The 18019-nt window shown below is 46.5% G+C and overlaps 1 protein-coding gene across 2 annotated transcripts; it reads right to left on the bottom strand.

Annotated features, from left to right (window-relative positions):
- Positions 1–24: 24 nt before the first annotated feature.
- Positions 25–17642, bottom strand: rgl1 (ral guanine nucleotide dissociation stimulator-like 1). 2 transcript variants are annotated; one of them, XM_049732285.1, is made up of 20 exons: positions 17613–17642; positions 16984–17122; positions 15652–15841; positions 6892–7002; positions 5411–5619; positions 5215–5274; positions 4953–5143; positions 4753–4877; positions 4449–4664; positions 4190–4293; positions 4032–4116; positions 3638–3727; positions 3466–3552; positions 2981–3013; positions 2786–2907; positions 2389–2478; positions 1921–2107; positions 1589–1840; positions 1368–1482; positions 25–1240 (listed from the first exon to the last, which is right to left on the bottom strand). In XM_049732285.1, the coding sequence occupies exons 2-20, from the start codon at positions 17103–17105 to the stop codon at positions 1041–1043; spliced, it is 2589 nt and encodes an 862-aa protein (XP_049588242.1). In that variant the 5' UTR covers positions 17106–17122; positions 17613–17642; the 3' UTR covers positions 25–1040. The 2 variants fall into 2 exon arrangements, with proteins under 2 accessions (XP_049588242.1, XP_049588243.1); XM_049732286.2 differs by lacking the exons at positions 15652–15841; positions 16984–17122; positions 17613–17642 and adding an exon at positions 9200–9497.
- Positions 17643–18019: the final 377 nt, after the last annotated feature.

The raw sequence follows: 18019 nt of genomic DNA, 5'->3' as shown, positions 1-18019 counted from the left end.
CAGAAGACAAAAGAACACGTCTAATATTGATAATGAATAATTTATTTGTTCAGGTAGAGGTGGAGGCATCTTTGGCAATGATTTTGCATCCAAGTGCTGCATGGAGCTCAAAGGCGAGTTCAACTTTAAAACAGATTTGTACTTGTCATTAATTGATGTTAATTTTTCTTCCACAGCAGTGCTTTAGTAATTTTATTCATGTGATTTCATTCCAATCTTTGACCTTTTCTGGCCTGGCAATGATTTGGAAATGTTTTTTTTTTTTCCTGGAATTTTCTTGGCACGTCTGTCACAGTTTGATGAGCGCTGCTGTGGAGGTTTCAGAAAGGCATCACTTTTTTTTTTTTTTTTACTCCTAGTTAAAATCCTCCGTTCCACCAAATTGACATAGAAAAAAGCAAGAGTGACACGTTCATGTTGTGTTTTCACATCCCGTCGGCATGTTGGCCCAAGTGACAAGTGCAACGCTGTGTGGTTCAGTTCAGAGCAAGAGTCCCGTTCGCACCCCAAGTGGGACAACCAATAAGAAGAGCACCCCGGGCGAACCAATCAGAATGCACGCTGGGCATTCGTCATGCGGCTCGCTATCTCGCTCACACACCAACATTCATTCAATGACCCTCACACACATACGCAATACTATACTCACACATTCAAAAGCACACACACACAAGGCCTACTCACATGAGGACTGGTGTAGGTCCAAGAAAATTCTACAAGACTAATAATATTATTAACAATAATAATGCTGATGCTATGAGAATACTGTTGTTGGCGCTCAGGAGCTTTGGACAGGCCCCCTTTTTTTTTTTTGATGTGCAAATATAACTTGCCATAAGACATAGAGGCCACTGGGGGTCGCTGTTTCCTCTTCTCTGCTCTAGGCAGGCGTCATTGGTCACAGCAGGGCTGCCATTTTAGTTAGTCCACAGTCCTCAGCATGGAAAATAGAATGGAACTAACGCTTAGCATGAGGATATAATACGAACAAATGTTTTTTTGGCACTTTGTCCATTTTGCGTTCCAGAGTAGTGTTGCGTTCACAGTGTGACTTTGCTGAGCCGGAGCGACAGGCTGGAGCGGTGGTGGTGCGTTCGGGGCAGCGTGGAGCTGCAGCGCACGCGCATCTGGACCGGCACGCCGGCCCGCGGCGTTGAGCCGCGCACGCGCAGCAGGAAGTCAAAGTTGGCCGATGTGTTCATGGCGTAGAAGACGTTGGCGTTGTCTGGGATGATCAGCTCTGGTGGAGGAGAAAGCAAACAAGACAGCAGGGTGTTAGAACCTGAGGCTTTTTAAAAAAGTAATTATGTTTTGCTCAGCTAGGAATATGAACGATGATTATTAATGAGATGTGTTCTGATGACTACCTCGGTCGTCAGAGATGACCTGCACCAGCTCGTAACCATCCTCCGGTTCTTGCTCAAGGTTGTGTTTGGCCATGGCTCTGGAAATCACCGCTCTCGTCTTGTCTTGACTTGTTAGCTGGAAAAAAAAAATAACATAACATTATTTCTGGTAAGATTATTATCAGTTTTTTTTCTCCTCAGAAAAGACCAATTTTGCTCTCCTAATGCTGCGAGGTGTTTACCAGTATGCTCTTGTAGAGGTTCCCGTTGCCCTGCTCCAGGCTGACTCTGATGATGCAAGCGTCCTGGGCCTGCGTGTTGTAAGCCGGCGTCTGGCTGGGGGACGAGGGCGACAAGGGCGTGAGGGACACGGAGCGTCGGTGGCTGCACGGGGGTCCCGGAAGCAAGGGGGACACGGGCGTCATGGAAACGCTGGTGGTGGATGAGCCCGTGTCCATGGAATGCAGCGACGTGCAGGATGATGACTCGGATAGCTGAAGAAACACGCAAAGCCATGTTAAATTTTTTAAAATTATTATTTGGACTATTTTCAAAACAGGATTTCAGTGTCCACCTTGTTCTGGGGGTCTGTGCCATGGGTGGGGGTGAGTCCCTCGCTGTCTGAGGGGCCGCTGGAGTCACTGGAGGAGACGCTAACCGAGTCCATGCTCTCCCCAGAGCTGCCGGTCGGTGGCGATCGCGGCATCTCCCGCACCGGAGAGCTGGAGCTCGACGCGCTACTGTCTACACCCAGGAACAATCTGGAAACAACACAGGAGCCATCATAATTATAATTCATAATTCAAATAAAACCACAATTCACATTTTAGTTCATAAATATTAAATGCAAAGGTTTTTGACTTGATAGGTAGATAAATACAGATGAACTGTCCTAATAGGCAGTGGATTATTTCGCCTGCCACTAGAGGGAGCCCACGTACCGCTAGTGAAAATACACTAGTATAGAAACTACCAAAAAAAAGTGATTTTCTTTGCACGTGCTGAACATTTTGAAAGACATTATGTATGCTTATGTACTCACAGGCTGAGCCTCTTCACCATACTTTTCCTTGGCTTGGGTAACGTCGGGCTGCTATCGCCGAGGCCTTCAATTTCGCACGACAGGGCGTAGCTGCAATGGAAACATCAGAATTCATCAAGGTCATAAAAGGACTTCAATGAAGCCGCAATGCATCAGTACAAGTGCCACAAGAAGAATACGACATTGTGTGTGCGGACAATAGGAGCACTCAGCGATGACCTTGTGCACCAGTTTCATTGTTCCCGAAGAGATTACGACAAAAGACAAAAGAGCTCAGTGGAGCGAAGACCTCCAGCAAGGCTCAAATGGTCAGAAAACAACATCTGCGGTGTGCCAGATTAAAAAAAATAATAATCTGTGTGGCCTATCATTAGCACTCGTGTTAACTCTCAATTACCTTTCCTCTTCGCTGAGCTGAGTCTGGCTCTTGAACCAGCGCAGGAACACCTGATCCGGAGTCAGGCAGTAGCTGTTACAGGCCGACTGCAGCAGCTTGATCTGAGCGATCACCTCAAACTCCTGCCAAAGTTAAACATCGGTTCAATGGCGGCGCTTTCAAGCAGGGCGGCGCGATAGATGTGGCGGCGCTTACCCTTCGTCTCTTCTCAAAGTTGATGAGACCACCCTGCGGAGGACACAAAGAGAGCGCTGTCAGGACCCCCGCGCGTCACATACCGGCGGTCAGCTTAGGCAAACAACATTACGACGCACCGCTCGCGCAAAGCGGCTGACCGCAAATTCCTCACTCTCGGGAAAAAAAATCATGCTCTGATCTGAGGCTCAGTGCAAATTTGACAATCGCCACCTCCATTTTTGCAGAGGATAAAGAATCTATGCCTGTTGTTACATTGTCTGTCCACATGTGCTGCTCCTCAAATATTGTTTTTACACCGCAGCATCCGTTATGGCTAACTGTCAAAGATGTTTTGCATTGTTTGTTAGCATTCAGCTAAGCTAACATTCCGAGTCAATGCTATGCAGTTGTTTTAATTACGCCACGTGTGTAATTATTTTTATTTTATGTGGAGTTTTCAACGAGCTTCCTAACTCCAGCATATCGTAAAGTGAGTCGAGTACCTCGACGAGGTCAGGAAGTGCTGTGTCAAGCATGGTCAAGTCGGTCAGAAAGGTCCCCAAGTAAGGTATGGTTCCCTGCATGGCTCCCTATGGAGGAAAAAGACATTGGAATCAAATTTGGCGTTCCAAAGTATCCCGTTTTAGCCGCCGTCATTTCCATCCTTTGTCTCACCATTTCCTTCTGCAGCTGGAGTCTCTTGTGGGTGCGTTTCTGATGCTCCTTGGCACAACTCTCCAGACTGGCAAACTTTGAAGTACCTTCCTGTGGGGGCCACAAATAGATTCGGTCACGGAAAGTTCTCGACGGAGGGAAAATGTCCGCTCCGAGTCTCGTTTCGGTTTTTTAAGTGCAAAAGGATCTACTTTATAGCGAGAGGCGAGTGATCGCTAAGTGAACGCTCTGTAAACAAAAAGGCTTTATGAAGACATAAAGAAGGGTTTTATTAGTCTCTTGAGGGAGGAATTTAAGATTGCACTGTTTATGGAGGACAATCATGCTGCATAAACTGACAAGGCCCAAAATCAAATATTTATAGTAATTGTTAGGCGGAAAAAAAAAAACTCACCCTCATGAGCAGCTCTCTGCTGGTCAGGTAGTTGTTGTGGTCGGAAAAGATGTCCGACAGCTCCTCAAACGTCTGCATGCTGTCTCTGTCCGTCCAAAACGCAAAAAATTAACGTTTGCCTTATTTGATTTCAAGTCAGTGTATGTTTGACGCCTTACTTGTGCACGCAGTTCCACGCTCTCTTCAGCCGGTACAGAGGGTTGGACTGCAGGGCCGACACGATGGCTCGCAGGGAGGAGAAATTTTTACGGATCCGGCATTCCTGTTAGAAGACAACCGGGATGACTTTTTGACACCGACTTAAATTGCTGATCACCCAAAAATGGAATTTAGGCTTTTTAAAAATGATCCGTACTACTAGTATCGGTGCTTGGTATCGGTATCGTCAAGAATTGGTACACTTTTCCGTGCTCCCACCTGAGCGATGTCGATCCAGCGCTGGATGACCCTGGCTCTGACGTGCGGCCGTATCTGTCGGTGCCTCAGCACGGTGCTGACCACGCAGGCGGCCACGGCGTTGAACTGCGTGATGGTGGCCCGCACGGTGGGGGCGCTGTGCTTGTTGTCTTTCTTGTCCCTCTGGGACCAAATGGAGCCCAGGCAGTGGTACGGGACGACTTTTTTGAACAGCAGCTGCGGCCGGAACAAAACAGGATGGCTTGACGCAGCTGTTTCCCTTTGAAAACACAACTCTGCGTCTGTTTGCTCAGCTCGCACTTACTGCGTCCATGTAGGTCAGCTGCTCCGCCACCAGGTCCGAGTCAAACGACAAGAAGTCCTCCTGGAGCTCCGTGTCCGCTTCGTCCTCCTCGCTGAGGCAAAAGGAACTATTGCCGTGGAACCCGGCTGAGAACCAAACGTGTTTGGTCAGGTGATTTGAAGAAAGCCAAAACGATTTTATAAAGCGAACGTCTGGCTTACCATCAGGTTCATCTAGGCTGGCCTGCGCCTGCAGCTGCTCCAGAAGCCCCTCGGCGCGTCGCAGGGCCTCGGAGCCGGGCAGAGCCCCGCGTAGGTAGTCCATCAGCCTGTGCAGGCAGGGGTAGTCTGGCGGCTCCTGGAAGTCTTCAGGACACTGGTCCAGCCAGGCACGCAGGATGGAGGCTAAGGCACTGAGGAGACCAGACAGCTTTTAGACCCGTAACAAGAGCGCAGAGTTCATGGCGAGAGGACAAAATCTCACTTTCTGATGGCTCCGTTGCTTTTTTTGGCACCTGGTTGGTTTTCTTCTGCGCTTCCATATCTGCAACAATAACACGACTGTGAATAAAAGTAGTGATCGCACGCTCGGGTTACATTCCGCGCCCCTCTGCGATAGTGAGCGTACGCTGACACGAAACAACTGCTGCGTTTAAACGACAAATCTAAACCCGACGTACCTGTCAAGTAGCAGGTGCAGTACCGTCTGCGTGCTGGCGAAGGCTCGGTAGGTGGACAGGAAGATGGACGTGTACGTGAGGTCGTTGTCGCCGAACGCCGTCAGCAGCGTCTCCACCAGACGCTCCAGCGTCCCGGCGCGGATACTTCGGATCTTGCACGTCTCCAATTGGCTGACCGTGTGACCGGGAGGCAAGCGGTCGCCGTCCGCCTGAACACACGCGCAAACTTGTGTGATTCGGTGTCGGCCGCCTCGGCGTTTATTTCGGGAGCGCGACCGACGAGGTTGCTCCATTGAAAACAAGCAAATACGGCGGAACGGAAAGAGGGAGGAACAATCTTGACCTATATTTTCCCCGCCACTTATCCAGATGTGTCCTACTATTGTGACTTGAGGAGTTGCAGAGCGACCGGGAGGGGAGAAGAAGTGGCACAGACAAGACGGAGGGAAGGAGAAAGGGAAGAAGGGAGGGGGGGGGGGGGGGGTGCGAGGTTAGCACACTACAGCAGGAAAGGCTCCAATCTGCTTTTAATCACAGACCCCTCCTCCTCTTTCTCCAAGCACTCCCCTCCGATAACAACTCAAGAAAAACACATATCCGTCACGATGATCTAGCCCGGGAATTCAACAGGCAGAAATATCCAGCGCACATGCAAACGCTTCCTCGGGACGCGGGAATGGCGCGAGATCTTTTACGATGGCAAATAACTACGGAAATGGAAGCCATTTTGTCGGTCTACATGTGTTGAGGCACCATTTGTGTTTCAAGGTTGCGACACTAACCATCAAGGCCATGAGTTCAGTTCAGCCAAAAGAATTTAGTTTGTCGTGCAAACAGACATTTTTCAATCCAATCCTGGCTGTTAACGCTTCAAAACGACGTGGCCAAATCCCTCCCGCATAGCTCACGGCGTTTTACCGATCAAAACTGCTGAGCGGGTCACAATGCCGGGTAAACAACAGTGTTAAAGAAACAAGAAGTGTCTTTTTTTTTTTGTGTGTACGGCCGCGAAATGCGCAACTCAAGGAAAAGCCTTTAATGCCTTTTAATGCCAGAACAGCATTTCATCAAACTGCTGCTGCAAAAGGGCTGAAGGGAGAGAGAGAGAAAGAAAGAAAGAGTGGGATGGATGAGGAGAGGGAGGGGGCGAGCAGTTTGCTTGCCAAGCTGGGAAAGTCAGGAAATCACATGCTTTAGCTAAAAGAGAGAGAGGAGAGAGAGAGAGGGGGGCGTCAGTGCAAGCTGCTGCTAAAGGTGACGTCCAGAGTGGGAGATTTATAACGCAAATGTTAAAACAACAATGCAGAAAGGCGCCAGCGTGCAAAACAATGGAGACCAGATGAAGAAAGCGGATGTCTCCGTCCGTGACCCCCCCCCAAAACCACCACCACAAGACGTTTCACTCGGAATGACTTGGCAGATTTGTCAGCAAGACATTTCGTTGCGACAAAACGGATGTCTGTAAATATTGTCCGACGTACCCCCAGCCATCTTGCGCCTTTGTTGGCCGCCTGTTGAATCTGAACCCTCTTCAGCGTCACGTTGTAGATGGCGCCTTCCTCCACTTCCTCCCCCCAGTCCTGCACCGAGCTCTGCAACCGAGAAAAAAAAAAGTCTGCATAAGAGGTTGAATTCTCTTCACAGTTGCTAGCCAGCAAAGTTCAAGAAGAAGTCGAGACATTGGGGATGTGATAAAAGCTGCGGGTTAGCTTCAAGCTAGTATCTGAAGTCGCTCATATGCAGAAGATGACCTCAGCGCCGTTGACATTTTTTGACGGGGGCGTCATTTTTTTTTACTTTATCAGTGAACGACGCAGCCGTCGGAATGACAAAAATCTGTTTGGCGCTTATCCAAAGTAGGATTGCTTGGCCTTCGTCTATCATGTCTAGCTGACGCTGGGATGACCTCAGAGACTTTGGCTAAGCTCAGAAATATTCGCTCCGACTCCCTAATCAACATATGGGGATTTTTTTTTTCTATAGTGGATTTAGATAGTTTGCTACAATTTCTAATCAATGGAAGGTATGAGTTCCTGTAAGTCACGTACATTAAGGAGGACATAAGTGCTGTACAGCATCAAGAAGTTCCCAACCCCCAACACTGCAGCATGCCAGTCCCCCCTCCCTCCCCACCTTAAACTCCCCATCCATCTATTTTACTGTGTCCCCGTCTCGGCGGAGGTGAAGCCGGAGCTGCGCAACCTTCAGGGAGCCGTGAAAAGGTTGACGAGGACGCGACGGGAATGTGCGCCGACTCCCAAATGAGCCCCGATGCGACAAGTCTGCATGGGATTTTGATCGAGAGCGCGTCAGTCAAAATCGGCACGAAATTGCTTACTTATTCGGTTTGGACTATGAAGGTAGGAAGTTCGAAAGGCCTTGGGGAGGTCGGTACCTGACGCACTGCAAGGGAGCTAGCCACTCATCATGACTGCCGCACAACAGCGTCCATTAAACTAGCAAGGGGGAAGGTGAATGAATGACAACACACTTAAAAAAAAAAAACAAGGCGAGTGTGGAGCGTTGAAAGCCAGCAGTGAATTCTGCTGACACATCAACATGTGGAGACAAAAACAGAAGCGTCGACAGGAGACGGGCCAGAACCGAACACCACGCATGCAGCATGACGGCCAAGTCCACACACGCACGCACGCACACACTTGCAGCAGAGATTTGGATCACACGCTCGCAAATGGGAGTTGAGAAAAGGTCAAGTGGTAGCAACGCCACCACACGAACGGCGGGTCGTTCATTCTTTCCACTTTCAATTGGAAATGCTTTCATTATTTCAACAGACATATTTTTTTTTTTAGATTTCCAATTGAAAATAAAACAAATGACACACTGACTCCTGTAAATTTCTTTGTAAGCACGACAGCTTTGGGACAGGACGCTCAATTGGACGGGCCGGACAATCCCCTAAGCTCACGGGTCAGCAACACATCTCCACGTCCAGCTGCAAAGACGGATCAGCCCATGCGTCATGCAGTCTGCATACTCCCAAAACAATAGACGGGGGGTCCGGCCCAGCCCGACTAGGCCCGGCCCGGCCTGGCCTGGCTGCACAAACACACTGTGTGTGTGTTGATTCCCAAATCTCTCCAAGTCAGTCAGGCTTACACGGACACCAAAAGAAAGTCTTTTTTCAAATACACAATACACAAGTTATCAAAAGAGCCCTGAAATCTGCATTAATTCAATATCCTTGGTAGAGAAGCAAATAGGCCGAGTCCTATTACTTGTCCAAAACAGTAGTTTTGTAAGTTTGTGTGTAACTGGTAGTGTGAGGGAAAAAAGACTAATAACACTCAGTATTGTTCCTCCTACTACTACTACTAACAAGTGCGTGTTACTCATGCTGTGCACTAGTTGACAACAATGTGCTAATAGCAGCTGTCGGTGCATCACTAGCAAAAGTAACACGTCGATGTGCATGAAAAAAACGACTAGTTTGCTGCGATTTAAAATAAGTGTTAACGGTAGAGCCAAGATAACAAGTGGTGACGCTTTAGACAATTGTCCAACCTTTCCTAACGTGCGTGTCCCAGAAACGAAAGTTTTTAAAAGCATTATCTTTACGAGTTGGGGGAAAAGTCCAGTAAACGTTTAACGTCTGGGACCAATGCGAAATCAATCCCGACATGAAAGAGAGACCCCCCCCCCTCGCCTTCCCCCTCTTTATCCCCTCTACTTTCCCAAGCTTACGACCTCCACCCCCTTCCTTTCGTCTTCAACCTCTTTCAACGGATTCTTCTTCCAAAACGCTCTTTAATCTATTATTGTTTTTACCATTTTACTCTTCCAGGCGAACTTCATGGCGAGTCCTTCTCTCATGGTCCGGGGACAGCATCAGAGACCACCAAAAAGTCCTTGCGAGGAAAGAGACGAAAGATGGAACCTTTCAACTTTAGCTTGTTTGTTTGTTTATCCGTTTTTCTTCAAGCTCCACCACATGTGCTGGTGTCCAAAAGTCCAAATGTTCCGCTCCTCTCGGGTGAACCTCTAGTGCTGAATGAGCTGCCTCCTCCTTCGCCCTCAAAACACGAACACGCAGCTCCTGACTCCTCCCCCCAGCCGTCATTACCGTAAAACACCCAATAAAATGACCAGCGGATTTATTTTTTATTTTTTTTCGCTCAGAGCTTCCCCTAAACAAGTGTTTTTCAAGGAAATTAGAAACATTTCACAGCTCACCACCAAATAAAAATGTCACGTGAGGAAAGAAATAATATCATGAAATATAATGTAAAGAATTTAAGCTGATTTTAACACATTTTGATGCAAATATCAGTAATGTATTTTTAAATATTTTTTTACTTTTACATTGTACACTTCAAAGTCAGTACTTGCCTTGTCTTTACCTTTAATTAACTATAAGCAATGAGTCAGTGTTACTACAACCAGAGTAAACAATCTAGGGTGTCCTTTAATCAATGCATCAACAATAAAATACACCATTAAAGAAGCGAACGATGCGAAATGTTTGGGATCAGACATATGCAAATGCTACGTCATTTTGTGAGGGAAGCAGCTGCTGCCTCGGGGCCTCCCGAAGCGGGACAATACAAGGAAGGCGTTGCATGGCGTCATTGGCGCTGTGCATTGTCAATGCGCAAAGAGGAGAATGGGCTCGAGTGTGTGAAAAGGGCCCACACTGCTTCCACTGTTAATATCCGAAAAACTCCAACTCAAAAACGACCCACTGATGTGAATAAACGGGAAGATATGAATCAAGCCTCGGTTTTATTTGGGGACAAAAGTTGTATTGTAGATGTTTGGGAAGAAATTTGATGCTGCTTCCCAGTCAAAGAAGAAAAAAAAAACGTGAATGATGCTCAGTAGAGTATAAAACTGCTTTGTCATCATTTTGTGTGGCTGCAACCCACTTTTTGTGCGCCCCGACGTCATCACAAGCGTCATTCGCAACCTCGCGAGGTCCTCACGTAAGAAGGTGAGGGCACGGCCCTCACATCTGGCTTCTCTCCAGTTCCCAGGCCGAGCCGCCCGGACCGAGTCCACACAGTGCTGGGAAGCCCGTGGGGTCAGTGGGAAGGTTATGACCCCAAAGACCCCCCCTTGAGACAGTGATGTCATCGCTGCCAGAAGACCAGGCGTCGGACGAATGCCACAAGATGGACGAGCTGATATGGGGGGGTGTCTTTCAATGTGACTAAACATTGTACAGTTCCCCCACCTACGTAGTGATTCTCTATTTGCATTGAAACACCTTGGCATCAAATTCTCTAATGACGCAGCAGAAACAAAAAGAAACCCCCCAAAATGGCCGACGTTCTTTTATGGGTTCCTGCTATTATTCCACTTCCTATAAGCGCTCATCTTTTATGTTAACGTGGTGCTACAGTAGACAAAAAAAAATAGGCGGCGCGTCACCGGTACTGTTATTGCACCACATGTTGGGGGGGGGGGTACATTCCAGGAAATCTCCCGCTTCCTGCCTCCAACCCACTGACTCTGCTGTCCTCGTACCAGTGCTGCGAATTAACCAAGTACAAATACTTCATTAAAGTACTTAACACAGATGTTATCTATTTGTGAGCCCATCAATGGTATTTTGCATTGTGTGTTAGCATTAAGCTAAGTATTTGTACCCTAGCACAGAGTACTTTTGCCACCTCTCCCTCATACCTGACTGGCTCGTCCAGACCTTCTCCAACAAAGTCATAAAAGCAGAAGGAGGAGGGGCGAGGGATGATAAAATGGAGGCAAGAGTTGACTTTTGGGCAGTCCACGTTGTTTACGTCCCAGATAAGACGGTGGTTGTATATCAGGGAAAGTGCTGGAGATTAACTTGAAAGGGGACATTATCTCCACTCGGGGGTCGAGTTCACGGTACAGGCAGAACCTGAGAAGATGCACACCGGCTCATCTCATATGGCGTGATGTAATCTTGTGTCAGCCTTGCGGAGAAAAATGACTACATAAATCCACCCCCGCACGGACGAGTCCTACTTTGCCTTTTAGCAGTAAACAAGATTGCTGTATCACTTTGTTGGTGTGTCATGTTGGGAAGAAAAAAAAAAAAAAATTCCCGTTGCTGTCAAAATGTCTGTTCTTGTTTTTGCCTCCCTCGGTTTACGAGCAGCGGGTTTGTGTCAATGGATGTGGAGGGCAGAGTTCATAGCCGCAAGTCAGAAGTTGAGAGAATTACACATTTAAGTCACAACACAACTTTGCTTTTTTCAAAGTCTGCTAGCATCGCGCTAACACATAATGCGAAACGCTGCCGACAGGCTAACAGAACTAGCATTCATACTAGGGTAGTGCTAAACCTCAAAGGAAAGTCAAATCAAAGATGTTCTTTAAAATATATATGCCAATGCAAGCTTCGGTTTTCGCCACTATGATGTCATTTTCAGTCGACAACATAAAACAAACATAATAAATTAATACTCACAGGCATATATTCTTTATCCTCAGAACTAATAGTACAGCAGCTTACAAAGCTTTGAAGAGACAGGTTTCTTTGTGTATTAACGAGAGTATACACTGCCCACCGGTGGCCAAAGAATGCATAGCAGGAGCAGCACAATGTCAAGCAGTAGTGAAGCATGAAAAGATGACGCGCAAACTGTTGAAAACTGATCCACGCGCTAGCTACCGTAACGCTTTCAACAATCCTAGCGGCCCTGCGGGGTCAACCATAACAACGAAATCAAGCTTGCTCGAAAGTGCGAGGCTGCTTAACGGGTTCCATATGAGCGGCGCTAAGACGACTCCAGTTGTGATTTGCGAGGCTGAGCGTTGGTTGACCGCGTCGACGTGCGGTGACAACGGGCCAAACACTTGCACAGCTGCGTTTGCCTTTGCCTCGCTCCGATCAAGCGGAACTTTTGTTCGGACCACATGAAAGGCCGGCTCGCTCGCGGCCCCTCGCCATCGCTCATCTCTTATGTCACTCACAACTATTGTCCACCCTCTTTCTTTCTTTCGCTCTTTTTTTCTTTCTTATTCCACAAAGATGACATCACTTCCAGTAAAGGCCAGACTTTGGAGGTTTAATCTCCGCCCCCCTTTCGAGTCCCACACGAGAATCACAGCTGACACAGCTGGGAGGAAAGTTTCTTGGGAATTTCATAACCACTTAAATTATGACAAATCACTTTTTTTTTGTTTTTAACGTAGGGAGATCTTCATAACAGATTTTTTTTTTACCCCTCAGCTTCCTTTTGGTAGTAGTGAAAAAAACTGGGATAATCCTCCTGACTTGGATTCTACTTTCAAGTGTTGGGCTTCTAAATTAGACACACACACACATTTAACAACCCCCCCCCACCCCTCCCACTCCAGCCGCCTTCCAAGCTAAGCCAGGCTAAGCCTTGAATGAGTCAGTCTGGACCAGGTTGCTTGTCTGTCTGACCTGTCGCTAATAAGAGAAGGCCCATCTGTTAGCCGACAGACCCACGCAAACCTCGACTTGTCACATATGCAACAAAAACAACACACACACCCTCGGCACAATCTGTGTATTGTTTATCCAGTCCATTCTGTCCCCTCTCCAAAAAAAAAAAAAAAAAAAATGCTACATGAAATAGTTTTCTTTTGGCAACAGGTAACAATGGGGAATTTGCGCCCCCTTGTGGTGTTGCCCTTTGACCAAGCCACACAAACTCACACCTAAATGTGGATTTTAACTAGAGAACTCACACCAAACGAGAGCCAGCCATTAAAAAAAAAAAGTCTGTCGCTGTGTTAGGAAATGAAACCGAGTGAGTGACGCACATAACACGCGCATCAGAAAAGTGAACAACACGAGCCGGAATATGCAAAAAAAAAATGACATGTTCAAATCCGTTGTGTTGTGCTGACTGGGTGAGTGACTCACATTTTCAACTGGACGACCAACCGCAACACACACTCATGCAATTACACACATGCCAGCTTGATCCCTGTCATGCGTCCAGGCTAATACTGCTAACTCTCCTTTCACAACACCAAGTACCTCCATTACATCTCAGCTATGACTTTTTTTTTTTTTTTTGGGAGTCAGCCAGTCCCCCCTCGAGCGTCTCCAGCAGGGACGGACGGACCAACAAGGGACAATAGTCGCACTTATTGACTTTTCACACCAGTCCCATTATGTGACCTAATTAGACCGACAACAACACGGAGTTGTGCGGCGCCCCGGGCGGCCAGACAACCCGACGCATGCCGTGGGGGGGGTCGCTTGAGAGCGTAAACAGCATCTTAAGTGCTTGATTGAATAAAAGGAGTCGCAGGGACCTTATTTTAGAAGGTAAAAAGAAGCTTTGTTCATGTTAAAGTGGATCAAAGGTCATCTATTTTAGTTCCTAAGAACAACAGACTCTTTTTTGATTAAGTTGCTACACACAAACAAACACTTTCTGCGGAATGATGGCACGTGATGGATAAATATGAAACAGGATGTCAAAAAAAAAAAGAGAAGTCTTCTTGCAGTTCAAAGTGTGTTGTCAAGTCATCAAAACGAGTTTGGGAAGGGAAACACTGAGACGTCACGGAGAACGAGCGGCACTTCTCTGTTCATTAAATGAGAAAGAGGAAGGAGGAGTGCTCAATCAGCTTTCCCATTTGTTTTTGTGTGTGTTGTTTTGTCAATGGGACGGACGCTCGGGTTACAGACCACATTGTGGAAATTCTTCGTCCTTTCCGCCCGCTTTCCCCGTCGACTACCACTTCCCCTTTTTTCTAGCTGGTGACTTTTTCAAGTTCACTGAACTTATCCAGCCGCCGGTGCCCGTACTTTAATTCCCGCTTAATGAATGGATCCGCCCGCGGCTTAATTGGATTGCTGCCACGGTAAGTAAAAAGAGAGCAGGAGGATAAAAAGTCCATTGTTAGGTCAAAGTCGTAAAACGTAGCGCGGTAAACCGCTGAGATGTTTGCGCTTCTGTCACAAGGAGGTTTAAATTCGTTCAAGCTCTTTGTCACTACGTGAACTCTGTGAACTTCAAGCGCTTGCTACCTGGGCCTTCAAATCCAATTCGAAATAAAAGGGCAGATTACCTTGACATGGCGACACACAGACGCTGAAATCTGATTGGACAAAAAAAAAAACTTGGTAACAGAACAACTCTACTGCAGTACAATCTGTACGTTTGCCACCTCGGCATTTTTGCAAAAACAGCATCGTGTGGCGGTCTCGTTATAATCAGCGGACACGTTGATAACGTTAGACACCTCAGCGCTCGTATCGTTTCTGACCTGAACTTTTGGAACGGTGATTACAGTAATCAGGTCTGCCGCCAACTATTTTGACATCCTTTCATAACACACGACTAACACTTAAGACTTGTCGCAGTTCACCCAAGGGTCTTCAAATGCCCTTCTTGACTTTCTCAACTGGTTTTACACTTTACATATCCAATATTTACACACTTAAGGGTTTATTGTTATGTAATTTTAGTAGAGTCCTCCAGCTCTACTTATAAACCCTTTTACTGCCCTCCAGCTGTTATGATACGGTAAAAGTCACAAGGTGCTGATGGATGCAGCAAGCGAGAGAGCGAGCGCTCCCTAAGCTCCCCCAAGGCCGGCAAACAATGGTCGGAAAGAGCCAGGATGTCGGACGGGCGACACGGCCAAACCGTCCGCGCCGACCGCAAATATGCTGACAAGTGACGTCATACTTAAAAAAAAAAAAGTCGCAAAGGTCGCCGATTGTACCTTTCGGTGCACAAATCCAAAGCCGCCTCGGACTAAATATGATTAGCGTGCGAGCGGTATTTCCTGTCAGCCAAAGCCTTCGAGAGGCCTCAGATAAAACGCAGACATGCGTCGACAATTCTGATTTAGCCTGTGACACACATCGGGAGTCATTTCTGAGAGTCTGCAGTCACGGGGGACTTCACTGTCAACATGAGGTCGCCGCTCCTCCCCGCTTGAGTTACTCGAGGTCACCGTCGGGGTTTGTGTTTTTGGGATGCAAACAGAGGAAGGAAATGAAGGGCATGTGATGGCCAGCTCTGTTGTGTGAAAAGATTTCTAATCTTCAAGTGGAGAAAGCGTTGGAGCCAAGGCCAACATCTGCCGGCTTGTTTTAAAACACGACTGCGAGTACCTGCGACTGCTTCCAATGGAAACACACAGAACAGAGCAGACTAAACAATTGGGCAGCTGTTTTTCACCCGACCCCCCGATCAACTCCTAGATGAAATTTGGAGTCCATTCGCCCAGTTGGACCCGAATAACCGAGAATCTCCACAAACATTGAGTCGAGCCATAGCCTTGTCTAAAGTACTCACCCAGTGTCGCGGGCTTCCTTCCGGGGAGCGGGCCTGGTACCTTTGCAGGGCCACCCCTCCGTCGCCCTCCAGGAGCAGAGTGCAGTCCAGGTCGGCGAGTGGCGGCCAGGGTAAGATGGTGGCCAGCGGGTAGTGGGAGATCATGCTGACCATTTGCTTCAGCCCTCCGGACGCCAGCACATACTCCAGCCTGGATGGAGTCCACGACAATAAAATGTTTTTTTTTTTTCCTCGCCCTCCTGTTGCGCGTGGAAGCCGACTTGCCAGTACCACTGGAGCGCGTGAGTGATTAAAACTCTTGTTGTCTCTCCTTTTTTCCTACCCCCACCATTCATCCCAGTCAGAGGGGAGGAGAGAGGGGGGGGGGGGGGAGCGGAGGAGGAGGGGGAGGAGCCTTCGCAAAAAACACTGGCGTGAACCACAAGACAGGAAAACTGAGATAGACAGCAGGATGTTGTGCCAGAGCTTCTACGAATCCAAAACAATCGAGGCATATTTTCCTTTTTCCACTGACAGGGGGAAATTCATTAAGTACACTTACACAATCTAATGACAAAAATTCAACCTTTACAAAGCTGGGTCAAATTGTTCCCTGCTGAAATAATTGTTATCGTAATGTGGCTTTTCAACTCTATACAAGATTAATGATTATGTGAATTTATTTGCATTTCAATTCATTGTACTGATAATTTTCAAGAAAATGTTTTGCTTAATTTTAAAATTTGTGTAAATTGTAGAATGTGGAGATTTTTTTTTTTTTTTAAATCAATTTCAGGGTTCCTAATGACACAATTAACCCCACAAAAATGATAATGTTTATCTTAGTAGAAGTACAAGTGACACTAAGCTTACAAAGGCCAAACAATGACCCACATGATCAATGTGTAACATTTCTGCTGGGTGTGTGTGTGTGCACGCGTGTGATCAAGTCATGTGTAAAACCCGGATTAGAGCAGAGTTGGTGCGCACCCTGCACGTGGAATCACTAGTTAATGTTGTACAGTGTGCTTACCACACTTTTCAAGCTGCTTCCTAAAGTCAGACTGAGCATCCTGTTGTTTTAAGAGTAAATAAACAACCACAGTATCAACACATACACATGTAACACCAACACACACACACAATGCCGCGGCATCAACTTGTGACTCACGACTGACTCAATCGGACAAAATTGCTCGGTACGCTTAATGCAATGCATCTCTTCTTAAAATACATTTGTGAACATATAAAAGGAATGAGTCACGAGCTCTTAGGGAACATATCAATCATTAAAATGCCTCTGTAACGAGACGTGATAGCCCGGAGTGTGTGTGAAGACAAAAAGCAACTCACCCAGTAATGCCCAGGATGAAGTGTTCCCCTTCCTCCGCTTCCTGTGCCACTTTGAAAACATTACTGGATGGACATTCAACTTCCTGACATCCAACGAGGAATGCTGGAACATGGATGCACATGGAAAGTTTTGCGTCACCTGTAAATGTGAAAGATGAGAAAAATGATAAAGATATAATTGTTATGCAGTAAAACCTGTTACAAGATTAAAAGTAGGTTACGATGGGGAAGAAGTTGAGCCTGGGTTGTTGGTGGAAATTCCAGAATGTCTGATGTTTCCACAATGCTGAGTGGTTGTTAAAAAAGTGAAAGTGAACTAATGACAGCTATTTTTATAAGTTGCAAATGAGACATACACCCGGACTTTCCCTGGATTTTTTTTCTAAAGCAATCTATATCTGTTAGTCATTCATTTTTAAGCACAAAATTATAAAATGAGTGAAATTAAATTATATTCAGATCGTCATGAAGTGTACAATTCCAATCGACCACAAATCAACAATTACATCAATAAACATTTCCCAACCGTGTTCCAGGCTGGAGCGTACGACGGGTACCTTCAATTGGAAGTTCTTGTCTCTATTAAGCAGAATTTAGCTCCTTTTCAAGTTATTTTTACTTATTCTTACCATTTTCTTGTACTTCTGCGCATGCTAGCTGAAGTGTAATTAACTTCCGGGTTTCCGTGACGTAATTGCCACTAGTGTTCAACTTGACGATTTAAACGTGCCCTTAGTCTTTTAAATTATTCCTTCAGTGACAACAACACTCATTATTAATTTAAATAATTTAAAAATTGTTATTTTTCAATTCTACTTCTTTCTCAAGAGCTAAATAAAAGGAGTTGCTAATTTCCTGACGTAATCGTGACGTAATCGTCTCCACGAAATAAGTGGAAGCTATTTAATTTAACTTTGTACGTTCAGCTCCAACATAAGATAAATGAGTCAAGAATTAAGAGGCAAACATTTTAAGGGCTATACTGTCCTCTTCTGGTTAAAATAAGAACACGAAGGGAAGTAAATCCAAAGTGACA

The sequence above is a fragment of the Syngnathus scovelli genome, chromosome 10, assembly GCF_024217435.2.
Source record: "Syngnathus scovelli strain Florida chromosome 10, RoL_Ssco_1.2, whole genome shotgun sequence".
Lineage (NCBI taxonomy): Eukaryota > Metazoa > Chordata > Actinopteri > Syngnathiformes > Syngnathidae > Syngnathus > Syngnathus scovelli.
The sequence above is the reverse complement of the archived record's forward strand: the minus strand, read 5'-3'. Positions and strand labels throughout refer to the sequence as shown.

Bases quoted from the DNA above. Each gene is read 5' to 3' on its own strand.
- rgl1 (XM_049732285.1), bottom strand. From the start codon at position 17,105: ATGTGCATCCATGTTCCAGCATTCCTCGTTGGATGTCAGGAAGTTGAA. The intron at 2,479-2,785 runs GTAATTGAGAGT...TTTCCATTGCAG, and splicing joins CAGCTCAGCGAAGAGGAAAG to CTACGCCCTGTCGTGCGAAA. The intron at 1,483-1,588 runs GTAAACACCTCG...TTTTTTTTCCAG, and splicing joins ACCTCTACAAGAGCATACTG to CTAACAAGTCAAGACAAGAC.